The 15,937-nt window shown below is 39.4% G+C and overlaps 1 protein-coding gene across 10 annotated transcripts in view; it reads right to left on the bottom strand.

Annotated features, from left to right (window-relative positions):
- Positions 1-15,937, bottom strand: part of IQCH (IQ motif containing H) — a 256,643-nt gene that overhangs the window by 161,309 nt on the left and 79,397 nt on the right. For 9 of the 10 annotated variants that reach the window (XR_007519882.1, XM_049905656.1, XM_049905654.1 and 6 more), the window contains exon 6: positions 1,651-1,771. The exons of the other annotated variant lie outside the window; for it this stretch is intronic. Coding sequence is in view for 8 of the 9 variants with exons in the window: in XM_049905656.1 (XP_049761613.1) it covers positions 1,651-1,771 (121 nt within the window). In the remaining variant the exon portion in view is untranslated. The remainder of the gene's footprint in view (positions 1-1,650; positions 1,772-15,937) is intronic. 10 annotated transcript variants of the gene reach the window in all.

Below are 15,937 nucleotides of genomic sequence, written 5' to 3'. Positions count from 1 at the left end.
CACCTAAAAAATTCCAGAAGTTTTCTCTACATTTCTGTGGCTTATATTTTCCTGATGCTCATATTACCTTGCACCAGTAGCAGACATATGGCAAGTACTCCATAAATACCTGTTGATTGATGATAAATATTCTGGCAGGCCATGTGTTCTTTGATGGAAAATTTAGGGATGAAAATGTGATTTTTTTCTGGGTCAAATTGCTGTAATTCTAGATTTGTTTTGTAGCAATTTTTTTTTGTGTGTGTGTATCTATTGCTAGAGTAAGGGTTGACTGATTCATCCTAATTTGATACAGGAAGAAGACAAGATGGTTCTAAAGCCAGAAATGGAAACTCTGCTGGTGTTATTCAGTATTCTTTGGGAATAAATATTACGCAGACTAACTATAGAAACGCTGTAATACGAATTACTTATTTGCTATTTATATTCCCTGTATGTGTCTATACACACACACACACACACACACGTGCGCGCGCAAGCACACATTAATTAATAGAAAACATATGTCACAGAGATTTCTGAATAATGGTTCATGACTAGGAAAGTAACAGTTACATTATGGGGAGTTTAACAAATTAAGGGATTCTACTAGTGATCCTGGGTTCTGTTGAGTTTTGCTGTGCTCCATCACCAGGTCAGCAGGCACTCAGAGGGCACAGCCAGAGGATGGAGGACTACGAATCTCTAGGTGCCAGATCTCCTTCGGAGCCAACCCGGGGTCCAAAATACTCCCAATTACAGATCGGTTGTTGTTATTAGGTTTCATTGTGTTGGTTCCGACTCACAGCGACCCTATGTACAACAGAACGAAACACTGCCCGATCCTGCGCCATCCTCACAATCGTTGTTATGCTTGAGTACATTGTTGCTGCCACTGTGTCAATCCATCTTGTTGAGGGTCTTCCTCTTTTAGGAAGTGAAACACAAATAATTAAGGACAATCTCACTTGGTTGTATTTGAGACAGGAAAGGGGATCCACTTAGGCATTCTTGAAGATTCCTGACCAATTAAAATAAAGGGAGGAAAGGGGTGGGCGGGGGAGAGGCTACACTTATGACACTCACTCCTTAATCATTCACTACTCTTTATTTTGCTTAGTCATTCGACCAACATTAATATCTACAAAATACTAGAAATGGCTAGGCACTGGGTGTACTGAGATAAATATATGATCCTTTTGTTTAAAAACTAGAAATCTACTGGTTTCACAAAGACTGGAATTTAGACTAAGACAGTCATAGCTTAAATGCTAATTACATTAATTCTAGCTTCATACTTCTGCATAATAGTATATTGAAATAAATGTTTAAAATGCTACCAGAATAGCCTCAGAAACTATTTACTAAGAAGCTTGATAAATTCTAACAATATGACATAAACACAATAACAATTTTAGCACCCAATAACCCTAACATCTAAATCAATATTGAGTTCATAAGATGATGGATTTTAGAGGTGGAGAAGACTCCAGTGATTGTCTAGTCCAACCTCCTGTATGGAGAAGGAAGCTCAGGCCAGAGGTTGCCTTGTCTGAGGTTCCTCAGGAAAATTAGTGGCTGAGCCAGAATTCAAACTCAGATCCTTGATCCCACCTCAAGGCTCTTCCCCTGACATTCTCAAACACATAAAATGACTACTGAATCACTAACCTTTACTGGCATCTGTTTGCAAGACTGGCACAGGGGTAAAATAGGGATCCGTGCGATGAGAAGCCGGCAGAACCGTGAGATTGGAAATGGTGGGCCCTTTTATTACTTTCTGAACCTGCACCTAGACGATCAAAATTTTGTTTTCAGCAGACATTTTTGCTTTCACAATGAACACAGTTTTCTTCTTGTAAACAATAAATTAGATTATGAACAGTTTCATTAAGTTTTAATAAAGTAGTAATATCAACTCCAATTTTATTGCTCATGGGTACCCTGTGCTACTGTCTACTGTCATGAGTTTGTGTAATTTAAAATAGTTAATTAAATCCAATTAACATGTTGTGATTTCCACTGTGTAAAGTCAGTATAGTAGTTAATAAAGGAACTCAAGATTTTGTTCAATTTTAACGGCTACAATATAAAAGTGCTAAATCTTGACAGAGGAGGTTTTGAATACAGCAAAGTTTTCGGCAGGCAAATCTCCCAGGAAGTAAATATTAGTGTTTGGAGGTTTAAAAAAACAAAACAAAACAAAAAATCTCCAAAACCAGGAGAATTTAAAGATAAACATATCAGTCATTAAGTAAAAGAACAGATTAAAGGTGAACTCTGGGCAGATCCTTTGGCAGATCTCAGAAATGGTTATAAAAACACGGCGTCTAGATCAGTTACTCACAGCGGATGATTACTTTTCCTAAAGTCATAAAACATGTTTATTATAGCTATCAGATATGAACTGTTTCTATTAAATCTGTTCTACATTTTAAAGATTATATGTATTACATATAAATCACATATAATTGTATAGCTCCAGTATACTATTTTTACCTTTATTATAAGCGGTTATAAATTACCTGGGCTCTCTCGGCAGGGAAGATGCTACTGTTTGGTATTTATAGACTGACTTAAATTTTCAAGTCATTTTCCAAACATTAATTAATTTGCATAACTTCCAAGGGAACTAGATAATGGCTTGCTATCTAACTAATGAAGAACCCAGAACAGAAAGGTTAGTAGATTTGTTTCAGGCCACACAGTATGCTAGAGACAAACAGATTTTTCAATTTTAAGATTAGCAATCTGATTTTACATTAGTGAGATTTGTGATTGGATTCAATTGTACTACACCTAATTGCTCATTAAGGTTATGGTGACCTGAAGGAAAAAGAGCGGAAAAGTTTCCTCCAGACTTGGGGGAGAAAATCAATTTACAAAATAAATAGCTACTGGCTGAGAAATGTCTATGTGAACAAAGCGTTAGCTACCCCCCCACATGCCAGAATGTGGGACTTTGAGGGACACTATAAAAAGTGGCCACCATCCCATGAACGCCAAACCCTTTGATAACTGTAATGACAGTTTAAAATGACTGTGGATAGTGTTTTTAATAGGAAAGAGTTGGCTGAGAGTGCGGTCTGTTACCTTCCAGGTGACTGGGAAGGGAAAGGGGAAGGGCTACCTCATGCTCAGATGGGATTATGGAGAAACCCCGGTCTTCTTGCTGACCCACCTTGGTCTCTTTCCCTCAGTCTCTGCTCTCTTTCCCTCAGTCTCTGCTCTCCTCCCCCCACCTCATCTCCAGACACTGAGTAGCTTTCAGGTTCTCCTCCTAATCAGGGAGGCGGAGCCAATTACTCCAATGTCCTGTACTGCAGAGATGGCACAGACAAAGCCGAGGTATTCAGTACCAAAAATGGCAGGGCCTCATTTGTCTGATGGATACCAGGGTCAATGAAGCAAAGGTAAATTGAAGAAAGTAAGCAAGATTCAACTTACATAAAGTTGTCAAGCACTGTGAAGATGTAAAATACAGTTTTGGCAGTTTCAGGGCATACAGCATAACTTATCTGGATTTTCTGAAAGCCTTTGACAAAGTACACCTGACAGGCTGCTCTTGAAAGCTGAAGCAGCAGCACCCAAGGTAAGATGCAACGTAAAGCATGCCACAAAGGAGAAGCCAGGGGCAGATGATAGATTCTGGCAGGCAATCGGCTTGTTCATAACGCTGGTTTCTTTAATTTGTATTAATCTCAAAACCCAGACCCAAGGACTATGCTGAAAAGGCAGTGAGGTGTGTGTGTGTGTGTGTGTGTGTGTTGGGGGGAGGGTGCTGGAGTGAGCATGTGTGTGTGCAGAGGCAAGGAAGGGAGGGTTAACCTCAGGAGCTGAGATCCTGGAGAGCTTACGGAAATAAATCCCACAGTGTTGCTGGACGTGAAACCTTAGCTCACTGCTGTCCTGCGCCCATTACCCACCGTAAGGATAACCGCTTCTGCGTATGCTTGGTTGGAGGGAGTGGGAATATAAAAAGCTTCAGCATTTACTGAGCACTTACTATGTAACTCCAACTTTAATACAGTGAGCATTCAACTCCACGAGTAATGGAAGAGCTAAGGGCTATGGGAGCACAGAAGGGAGTGACTAACTGCCTGCTGCTGGTGCTGCAGAAGCCTTTACAACAGAGCAGTGACTCAACCCTGGCTGGACATTAGAGTCACTCAGGGAGCTTCGTAAAAATATTGCTGCCAGGGCCCCAACCCTGGGCAATGAAATCAGAACAGCTGGACTGGGGCCTGGGCCTGCCTAGTTTCTAAAGCTCCCCGGGTGACTCTAACACACAGGCAAGGTTGAGACGCACTGCAGTAGAATTGTGCTTTAAAGGGAGCATCGGATTATATCAAGTGGAGAAGAGAATGCGGTTGCAGGTAGACAGAAAGGCAGCGACAAAGCAAAATAGCATACGAATGCGTGAAGACGTCACCAAAGGGGTGCAGCCCTATGCCTGGAGCAGGGCGTGTGTGTCAGAAAGAAGGCAGGGTGTGGGTGGGACTAAAAACATATCTTGATATTAATGCAAATTAAAGAAACCAGCTTTATGAAAGTGCTGATTGCCTAACAATTCAAATATCACCTGCTTCTGGTTCCTCCTTTATGTCATGCTTTATATCATATCTTACCTTGGAACCGTGCTTCTCTCATAGTTCGTATAATAAGGTATACAAACCGATGCATCAATGGAGGTGCTCACTCATCTATGCCAAGAAATATGGAAGACAGCTTCCTGGCCAACTGACTGGAAGAGATCCATATTTATGCCTATCCCCAAGAAAAGTGATCCAACCGAATGTGGAAATTATAGAACAATATCATTAATATCACACGGAAGCAAAATTCTGCTGAAGATCATTCAAAAACAGCTGCAGCAGTATATCGACAGGGAACTGCCAGAAATTCAGGCTGGTTTCAGAAGATGACATGGAATCAGGGATATCATTGCTGATGTCAGATGGATCCTGGCTGAAAGCAGAGAATACCAGAAGGATGTTTACCTGTGTTTTATTGATTATGCAAAGGCATTTGACTGTGTGGATCATAACAAATTATGGATAACATTGTGAAGAATGGGAGTTCCGGAACACTTAATTGTGCTCATGAGGAACCTTTACATAGATCAAGAGGCAGTTGTTCCGACAGAAACTGGGGATACTGATTGGTTTAAAGTCAGGAAAGGTGTGCATCAGGGTTGTATTCTTTCACCATACCTATTTAATCTGTATGCTGAACAAATAATACGAGAAGCTGGACTATATGAAGAACGGGACATCAGGATTGGAGGAAGACTCATTAATAACCTGCATTATGCAGATGACACAACCTTGATTGCTGAAAGTGAAGAGGACATGAAACAGTTACTAATGAAGATCAAAGACCACAGCCTTCAGTATGGATTACACCTCAGCATAAAGAAAACAAAAATCCTCACAACTGGACCAATAAGCAACATCATGATAAATGGAGAAAAGATTGAAGTTGTCAAGGATTTCATTTTACTTGGATCCACAATCAACAGCCATGGAGGCAGCAGTCAAGAAATCAAAAGACGCATTGGATTGGGCAAATCTGCTGCAAAGGACTTCTTCAAAGTGTTGAAGAGCAAAGACGTCACCCTGAAGATTAAGGTGCGCCTGACCCAAACCATGGTATTTTCAATCACATCATATGCATGTGAAAGGTGGACAATGAATAAGGAAGACAAAGAAGAGTTGACGCCTTTGAATTGGGGTGTTGGCGAAGAATATTGAATAGACCATGGACTGCCAAAAGAACGAACAAATCTGTCTGGGAAGAAGTACAACCAGAATGCTCCTTAGAAGCAGGGATGGTGAGACTGCATCTTACATACTTTGGACATGTTGTCAGGAGGGATGAGTCCCTGGAGAAGGACATCATGCTTGGCAGAGTACAAGGTCAGCGGAAAAGAGGAAGACCCTCAAGGAGGGGGATTGACACAGTGGCTGCAACAATGAGCTCAAGGATAACAACGATTGTAAGGATGGCGCAGGACCAGGCAGTGTTTCGTTCTGTTGTGCATAGGGTTGCTCTGAATCGGAACCGACTCGATAGCACCTAACAACAACAACAACATAATAAGGTATGAAATGGATATCATAGTATAATAGAATCATAGTATAAACAGATCAAGGTTTCTCATATTTGATCCTTCATTACTATTCCCAAAATTCAACTCTAATTCTGAACTTTATTAATTTATGCTTAAACCTTCTATAATAGTTAAAATTTTTGGAAATTAAAAAATATATATATTTTAGAAAAGCTTAAAGAAGAAAAGAGAAATCATACTCCCATTAGCCGGAATCAACCCCTGTGGAAACCCTGGTGGTGTAGTGGTTAAGAGCTACGGCTGCCAACCAAAAGGTCAGCAGTTCGAATCCACCAGGCGCTCCTTGGAAACCCTGTGGGCAGTTCTACTCTGTCCTATAAGGTCACTATGAGTTGGAATTGACTGAATGGCAAAGGGTTTGGTTTGGTGGTTTTAATGTCTTGGCAAGGTCCCTAGGTGGCGCAGACTGTTTGCACTTGACTGCTAAAGAAAGGTTGGCCTTTCGAACCCACCCAGCGGTACCGCAGAACAAAAGGCCTAACATGCTGCTTTCATTAAGACTATAACCAAGAAAACCCTGTGCAGCAGTTCTACTCTGTGACACATGGGGTTGCCCTGAGTCAGAATCAACTCGACAGCAAGTGACAACAACAACATCATCTTGACATATTTGCTCTCACCGTTTTCAAGTAGAAAAACCATTCTATGTTATTAATTTAGTAAAAATGATATATGCTCATTATAAAGATTTCAAACAATGCAGAAAACCACAAGGATGAAAGTTTAAAAAATCATGCCAAATATCACTAGGTAATTCATTATCCTTGACATCTTTGGAATAATTGACATATAGTTTTGAAATAGGATTTACATTATTAAATTTAATTTTAAATGAATTTAATAGGAGGAAAAAAAAAAAAAAAACCCAGTGCCGTCGACAAAGTATGAGTTAAAACCAAGAAATTAGTAAACTTCGAATGAATATTTCTTTACCACAAGATTACTCAGAGTTGAAAAAGGATTCCTCTGCCGGAGTTGGAATTTTTTTCCTTAAAGGGTCAGATAGTAATTATTTTAGGTTTTGCACGGTCTGTTCAGGTCTTGCATTAGCTGGAATGCAGCCATAAACAATATGTAAACAAATGGGTGAGTCTGGATTCCAATAAAACTTTACAAAAATAGCCCTTAGACAGTGGTTTGCGGATCCCTGCTCTATAGTTAAATAAAGGTGATTATAAAAAATGTTTAGACTTTCTTACCACATGTTTTTATTTTGGACGACTTCAAAAGATGAAAGCATTAGAAATGTCTTGATACTCCATCCACTCTCCCTTGAATTGTGTCCCCCCCAAAATGTATGTCAACTTGGCTAGGCCATTATTCCCGGTATGGTGTGGCTGTCCTCCATTTTTGACTTGCTGATGTGATTATCCTGTGTGTTGTAAATCCTAATCTCTATGATGTTAATGAGACAGGATTAGAGGCAGCTATGTTAATGACAGGACTCAATCTACAAGATTAGGTTGTACCTTGAGTCAATCCCTTTTGAGATATAAAAGAGAGAATAGAGTGGAGAGGACAGAGGCCTCATTACCATCAAGCAAGAAGAGCCAGGAGTGAAGCATGTCCTTTGGACACAAGGTCCCTGTACCAAGAAGCTCCTAGACCAGGGAAGATTGATGACAAGGACCTTTCCCCAGAGCTGACACAGAGAGAAAGGTTTCCCCTGGAGTTGGCACCCTGAGTTTGGACTTCTAGCCTCCTAAACTCTGAGAGAATAAATTTCAGTTTGTAATAGCCATCCACCTGTAGTATTTCTGTGAACAGCAGCACTAGATGACTAAGGCAGCCCCCAATATTTGATTACATTATTTTTAACTGTGCTGATTTATAATATTGACATTCTATTCTGAAGCCATAATTTCTATGACTGTTCAATGCTTACCACCAGTTCTTTTTGTTATGGCTTCTCAATGTCAAGTTCTTTATTTTGATTGATCTCTTAATTGCTAGGCTTTCATTTTCAAGCAGGTGTTTCCAGCAAGTGTTCATGGGTACTTTACTTTCTTGTTTCTTTATACATGAATTACAACTGGGGTCATCTTTTCTTTTTTCAAAATTTTGAAGATACTGCACCATTGTCTTCTGCAATGAATATTGCTTTGAAATCCAAGGCCAGCCTGAATTCCCCTCTCTGCCTTGTAAATAATCTTCTTTCTTTCTTTGCCTTTGAAGTTCAAGTGTTTAACTAGGAAATACCTTTATGTTAAATATCCTAACAAAATTTTCCTGGGATTCAGTGTTTCGTTTCTACCTGCAGATTCAATTCATTCTTCACTTTGGAGCAATTTTCTTGTATCACTGAATATATCTTCTCCATTTTCCAGATTCTTTATTTTAGGCACATCAAGCCTTAAATGTTGGCTTGTCTTTATCTTTCATAGTTTGGTACCTAACTATTCATTCTCCCCTGGTTCCTTTTAGAATAGAACAATATGAGTTTTCACTGAGCACATAGCTATCCAGTTACATACTACATTTCCTGGCCTCCCCTGCGGTGAAATGTGGGCACGTGACCAAATTTTGGCCAATAAGATGTGAGCGAGGTGACATGTGCAACCTCTGTATCATCCTTAAAGTGTGTGCCCCAGAAGAACTTTATCCTTCCTATGGACTAAGATGGAGATGTGAAGAGATGTCAGCTTCAACCATTGGAGTAAAAATGTCTTTCAACCACTGGAAAGAAGATGATGGAGCATGAAGAAAGAAGAAACTATATCTTGGACGACCTCATGCAGCACAGATGCCCTGTCAGCTTTGGACTTCTCACTTATGGACTGTTCTGTGAGTGAGAAATAAATTAAGTCTTTATGTTTGATACAGTAGCTTAGCCTGTACCAAATTAATATGCATATCCATTAGCTTCAATATCCAGCAGTGTCTGTTCTGTTCTTTCTATTCATAGTTTATTTATTAGTTCCATGAAGTATTTTGGTATCTCCCTTTTAATCTTTCTGCTATTTTATCACTCTATGTTTGAGTTCTTGTTTTAGTGAATTTATGTTCTTATCAAGCTGTGCTATAATGTGAAGAAATTGTGAGAAATTTCCTTCTGTTTCTTGAGTTATGTTTTCTTAGGTTGCGTTTTGTCTTTTACGGCCCATGACTCTCCCTCCTCCCTTCCTTGTCTTCTTTTCTTTTGTTTCTTTTGTTAGCTGTGGGTAAAATACTGACATGGAGAAAAAGCTATGATCACAATAAATCAGTACAGTGACCACATCCTTTCTTTTCCCCTTGTGTATACCTGGGCAGCTCTTTCCAGACATTCTGCTTGCTCTGATGTGTTATTTCCTCCTCTGTTATTTGGTACCAATGTGCTTCTCTCCCAGCAACAGGTGAGAAATGGGTATTCTGTGTTTTCTTCACCTTTCTTTAACTTGAGGTCTTGGCTGGGGGAGGCCTCTGTTGAGGAGGTATGTAGTCTTTGTTAAAATATTTGGGCTGTCTGTCCTCTCCTGAGATCTTGATGTTGTCGTCAGGTGCCGCTGAGTCAGTTCCTACTCATACTGACCCCATGTGTAAGGAGGAGGAAACACTGCCCAGTCCTACACCATCCTCACAACTGTTGCTGTTTCAGCCCATTGCTGTAGCCACTGTGTCAATCTATCTCATCAAGGGTCTTCCTCTTTTTTCGCTAGCCCTCTACCTTACCAAGCATGATTCCCTTCTGCAGGGACTGATACCTCCTGATAACATGTCCAAAGTACGAAGAATGAAGTATCACCATCCTTACTTCCAAAGGAGCGCTCTGGCTGTACTTCTTCCGAGACAGACTTGTTCTCCTCAAAGTCCACAGTATATTCAACATTCTTCACCAACACCATTATTCAAATGCATCAATTCTTCTTTGGTCTTCCTTATTCATTGTCCAGCTTTTGCATGCATTATTAAGCGATTGAAAATATGAGTTGGGTCAGGTGCACCTTAGTCCTCAAAGTGACATCTTTGCTTTTCAGTATTTTAAAGAGGTCTTTTGCAGCAGATTTGCCCAATGCAAGGTTGTTTGATTTCCTGACTGCTGTTTCCATGGGCTTTGATTGTGGATCCAAGTAAAATGAAATCCTTGACAACTTCAATCTTTTCTCTGTTTATCATGATATTGCTTATTGGTCCAGTTGTAAGGATTTTTGTTTCCTTTATATTGAGATGCAATCCACACTGAAGGCTGTAATCTTTGATCTTCATCAGTAAATGTTTCAAATCTTCTCTTTCAGCAAGCAAGGTTGTATCATCTACATACTGCAGCTTGTTAGTGAGTCTTCCTCCAATCCTGATGCCCCATTCTTCTTCATATAGTCCAGCTTCTCAGATTATTTGCTCAGCATACAGACTGACTAAGTATGGTGAAAGGATACAATGCTGACACACACCTTTCCTGACTCTGAACCACACAGGATCCCCTGGTTCTGTTTGAACAACTACCTTTTGGTCTATGTACAGGTTCTGCATGAGGACAATTAAGTGTTCTGGAATTCCCATTCTTCGCAATGTTATCCGTAATTTGTTATGATCCATACAGTTCAATGTCTTTGCATACACAGGTAAACATCTTTCTGATATTCTCTGCTTTCAGCCAAGACCCATCTGACATCAGCAATGATATCCCTCTTTCCATGTCCTCTTCTGAATTTGGCCTGAATTTCTGGCCGCTCCCTGTGGATATACTGCTGCAACCATTTTTTAATTATTTTTAGAAAAATTTTGCTTGCAGAATATGTTAATGATATTGTTCAATAATTTCTACATTCTGTTGGATCACCTTTCTTTGAAATGGGCACAAATATGGATCTCTTCAAGGCTATTGGCCAGGTAGCTGTCTTCTAAATTTCTTGGCATAGACAAGTGAACACTTCTAGCACTGCAACTATTTGTTGAAACATCTCAATTGATATTCTGTCAATTCCTAGAGCCTTCAGTACAGCTTGGACTTCTTCCTTCAATACATCAGTTCTTGATCATATGCTACCTCCTGAAATGGTTAAATGTCAACCAATTCTTTTTGGTTCAGTGACTGTGTATTCCTTACATCTTCTTTTGATGCTTCCTGCATAGTTTAATATTTTGCCCATAAAAATCCTAATCAAACCCATTGCTGTCAAGTCGATTTTGACTCACAGTGACCCTAAGGACAGAGTAGAACTGTCCTGTAGGGTTTCCAAGGAGCAGCTGGTGGATTCAAACTGATGACCTTTTTGATAGCAGCCGAGCTCTTAATTACTGCACCACCAGGGCTAGACTCCTTCAAAATTGCAAATTGAGGCTTGAACCTATTCTTCAGTTCTTTCAGCTTGAGAAATGCTAAGCGTGTTCTTCCCTTTTGGTTTTCTATCTCCAGGTCTTTGCACATTTCATTATAATATTTTACTTTGTCTTCTCGAGCCTCCCATCTTTTTAATGACCTTCCACTTTCTTCATGTATGATGTCCTTGATGTCATTCATACATGAAGAAAAAGTTGTCCAGTGTTCAGTCATTAGTGTTCAATGCGTCAAATCTATTCTTGAGATGGTCTCTAAATTCAGGTGGGATATACTCAAGGTCATATTTTGGCTCTCGTGGACTTGTTCTAATTTTCTTCAGCTTCAACTTGAATTTGCTTATGAGTAATTAATGGTCTGTTCTGCAGTCGGCGGCTGCCCTTGATCTGACTGATGATATTGAGCTTTTCCATGGTCTCTTGCCACAGACGTAGTAGATTTGGTTCCTGTGTATTCCATCCAGTGAGGTCTACACGCATAGTCACTTTATATCAGAGTTGTTCTACCTAGTTGGGGATGAGGCCATCCTCCCACCCCCATTCCCGGGGCTTTGGAACATTTCTCCAAAGCAGGTTGGAGCCCTGAAAACTCTACTTTCCTCAGAAAGAATCAGACATATTGTTTATGTTCCAATTTCACCTACTTCTTCTAAGCCTTAGTCCAAAGAGAGAAAAAATAAGGATACATGCTTGTCTTCTCCCCAAATTTGGTAGTATTTCTGAGATTCCAATATTTTGACAACTTACCTATAGGACTTCTGAGGGGTATAGAGGGTTTAGGATTGGAGCCATGCTGTATCTCTCTACTCTGCTCTGGTAAACTTTTAAAACTGCTTACTATATTAAGTATTAGGAGGAAGAAATCTTGTGTAAAGAAGTTTTAATCTGTCATCCTGACCAGTCTGCCTGGCTCTACTTCTCCTCTCCCCATTCTAGCTTTGGTCTCTCTTGAACATTGAGTGATATCAAACAGATTTCTTAAAGTATATTTTCAATCTTGTCATTTATCTCCAATGCCTGGCTGGAAAGCACGTGTCTGCCATCTGAAAGGCCCTTTATAATATATTCCTTATTCAACCTTTCCTTCCTTCTTTCATGTAGTGCTCCTACATATGCCAATGGCTCTAGACAAATTATATGCTGCTTAAACATCTTCTATGCTTAAAAGAACAACAGAATTTCAGAGTTAAAAGGGGCCTTTTAGATTACCAAGCCATCCCCCACCACCACTCAGGACATTGCTAGTCTATATAGCACTTTAGTGTTATTTAGAAAAAGATGCCCCTTCCTTTGGGCAGGCACAGCTCTGCCTTGCTTGATGAGCTGGATTTCAGGGCTCACTCCTCCATTAGGTACCCTTGTGCCCTGCAGGGCACAACCTACACAACCGTATCCAACAACACTGCCCCAACTCCAGATATTATGGATGGGGAAACTAAGGACCCCAACTAAGAGAAAATAACCAGGCCGCTCATCTGATCAATTTTGGAGGCAGAACTAAAAATTCAAGCCTCTGTTTCATGGTCCAGTCAGTCCTTTTTCTGTACTTCCTTGCTTCCTCAGTTCTTGAACCTTTAAAGCTAAGCACAGCTCAGACCACCAGCTCCATTCTTATGTCCTCATACTAGAGCCCTAGCCTACAGTAATTCTACTGGCTGAAATAGATGTGATGGCGGGACCTAGGCAGCTATCTTAGATCACCAGATGGAAAACTGCCTGTTCAGGATGGCAGAGAAGTAAGACGGAATGAGCTGTCAATTAGCCACAAACTGGTTATGTTGAAACTACGATGTGAGAGAGCATTAACTATTGTTGTGCTTAATCTACTGTTATTTTATTCTTTGCTACATTTGCTGAACTCATAACCTTAAAGAGTATTTTTACTTATCAAGTGATGCCTCTCTATGACAAGAGCATAAGCATAGCTTAAATTCACTTAGACTGTGCTAGCTTTGAAATTAAAAAATTTTTTTTTCATTTATTTTTTTGAACTTGGGGATTTGCATTATTTCAAATTTTGTGTATGTTAGAATTTATTATTTTTCATAATGGTATTTCAAATTTATATATTCTGATTTCACATAAAATTCAGCATCACTGTATTTCCAAAAGGCAAAGGTTTACACAGGCAGTCCCTGGGTTATGAACGAAGTCCATTCCTAGCTGTGTCTTTAAGTTGAATTTGTAGGTAGTCAGAACAGGTGCAAAGAGTTCTTACTTAGCCTTCCTTAGTGCAAGAAAAGGCTCAAAGCCTTTTCAATGATTTAAAAGCTGTACACGCAGCAAGTGAAAGTGATTGTGATGAAGAATTTGTAGAACAGAGGTTCCCAAAAACTTATTATACATAAGAATCACTGGCGATCTTGTTAAAATGTAGATTCTGATTCAGTCTGATCCCTAAGTGATTCTTAAAAAAAGAAAAAAAGTGATTCTTACGTATAATAAAATTTGGGAACCGCTGTTCTACTAGTGGGTCTCAGAATTGGTCCCTACTCCCTAACCAGCAGTATTAGCATCACCTGGTACCTTGTTAGAAATGCAAATTCTCTGCAGGGGTAAAAAATAGAAAGAACCAGCTGAAGCCCTGCAACTTCTGAGTAGGGGCTGGTTCAATCATTTCAAAGTGAGAGCAAATTCACATAACATTAAAGGGCAAGTCTGAGTGGTCCATAAGTCCGGACTTCATTCATAACCCAGGGGCTTACGAACCATAAACTTTTTCTTCACGCCATAAGCTGTTTTTTGTTTTGTGTTGTTTTACCTAAACATTTTATTGAGCTATCACATTCACTTTTAAAAAGCACAAACCATACACTCACAGCTTGATGAGTTTTTATAAAGTGAACACTTGTGGGTAAGCAACATCCAGAACAAGACACAAAGCTTTACGGGCACCCAGGAACCCCTCTTGAGTTCCCTCCCAATCACTACCATAACCCGAAGGTAATCACTGTTCTCGATTCTATTACCATCTATTATCTTTCTGTTGATGAATTTTATATAAAATGGTTTATTAGAGTATATACTCTTTTGTATCTAGCTTTTTTTCCTTCAAAATTGATTGTGAGATTCACCCAGGCTATGGTGTATAGCAGTTATTTTCACATCATGAACTTTTAAATGCTGATTTAAGTTATAAATTATACCAGTAACCAGCAAGGCTTGAGCCTCCAACCTTTCACCTGTTTTGCACTGTTTACAGCTTTCCCTCCAGAATGGTCTCCCTCTTTCAATTATACCTATTGAACTATACCTATTGAAATCCTATCTGCCTATGAACACCTAGCTTGAAGATAACCTCTAGGAGGTCACCTCTGATTTCTTCTTCCTCTGAGTTCCTACAGCATTATTTGTATTTTTCTTACTATATTTATAACATGCAAGTATTTGTATACCATCCTGAAGGCATTATGTAATTCAAAACTCACCCAACTCTTTATTACCTTATTTGCAGAAGGAATAGAGCAAAACCATGTTCTAAAAAAAAAAAAAATAGGCACTTAAGATTTGAGAAGGGTATAGGCATATTAACCAAAAATATGTTCCTTTTTGATAAAAGTAATAAAACGGCAAAACTAAATAATGGCCTAGTTACCCTTCTGGTAGTGGTGGAATAGCTTTTATCAGACTAGCCCTCCTGGAGATAACAATTATAAACTCTGGACAAAACAGAAAAAAACAACTATTTGAAGTTACCAAAGGAAACTGATAGCAGGGAGAAGCTAGAAGGGATTAAGTCTTGAAAGAAGAGAACTGCAGCAGTTGAGACTTACATGTATGTGACTTCTCAGTTCATGAGATGCAGACTTATTGTCATTCAAGCAGAGAGTCACAGACTTACTGGCTTGAAAAGTCATAATAAGAAGTTAGAGCTGGAACTGTCATAAAGGCTTAAAATGAGGGGAAAATTCCATAAAGAAAGTTGCAGAGAGGGGGCCTCAGATTTGCGCAGAAATATGATAGAAATTGTTGACTGACCCCTGAACTACACATATATGGAAGAGATTCCAAGGAGTCTAGGAAAAACATGACAGTTGAAAAAATTTAAAAAAAAAACCAAAAAACACTACTGAGTGGAGATTTCAGCTGCTACCCTATGAGTCGGAATCGACTCAATGGCACTGGGGTTTTTTACCCACCACAGGGACGACAGAGTCTGAGTCTAGACAAGTTAATTGCCTACTGGAATAAAACCAACTCTTTAAAGAGGAGGATAACAGAACTCATAGTCTTTACAACATATCATTCATAATTTCCAGAACATTAGAATTAACTAGACATGCAAAGTAACAGGAAAATGGTGCCCATGGTCAGGAGAAAAAGCAGTCAAGAGATACAGTCTGCAAGATAACCCAGAGGTTAGAATTAGCAGATAAGAACTTCAAAGCTGCTATTACAAATATCTTCAAGAACTTAAAGGAAAATATAATCACAATGAATTAACAAACGGGAAATTTTGGCTGATAAATGAAAACCATTTCTGAAAGCAGACTGGAGTGGGCAAAAGAAAGGGTTAGTGAACTTGAAGAGAGATCAAAAGATATTATCCAAACAGAAAAGAAAAAGATA

Source organism: Elephas maximus, chromosome 13 (genome assembly GCF_024166365.1).
Source record: "Elephas maximus indicus isolate mEleMax1 chromosome 13, mEleMax1 primary haplotype, whole genome shotgun sequence".
NCBI classification, from domain to species: Eukaryota; Metazoa; Chordata; class Mammalia; order Proboscidea; family Elephantidae; genus Elephas; species Elephas maximus.
Note: the sequence above shows the minus strand (reverse complement) of the source record. Positions and strands in the feature narration are given on the sequence as shown.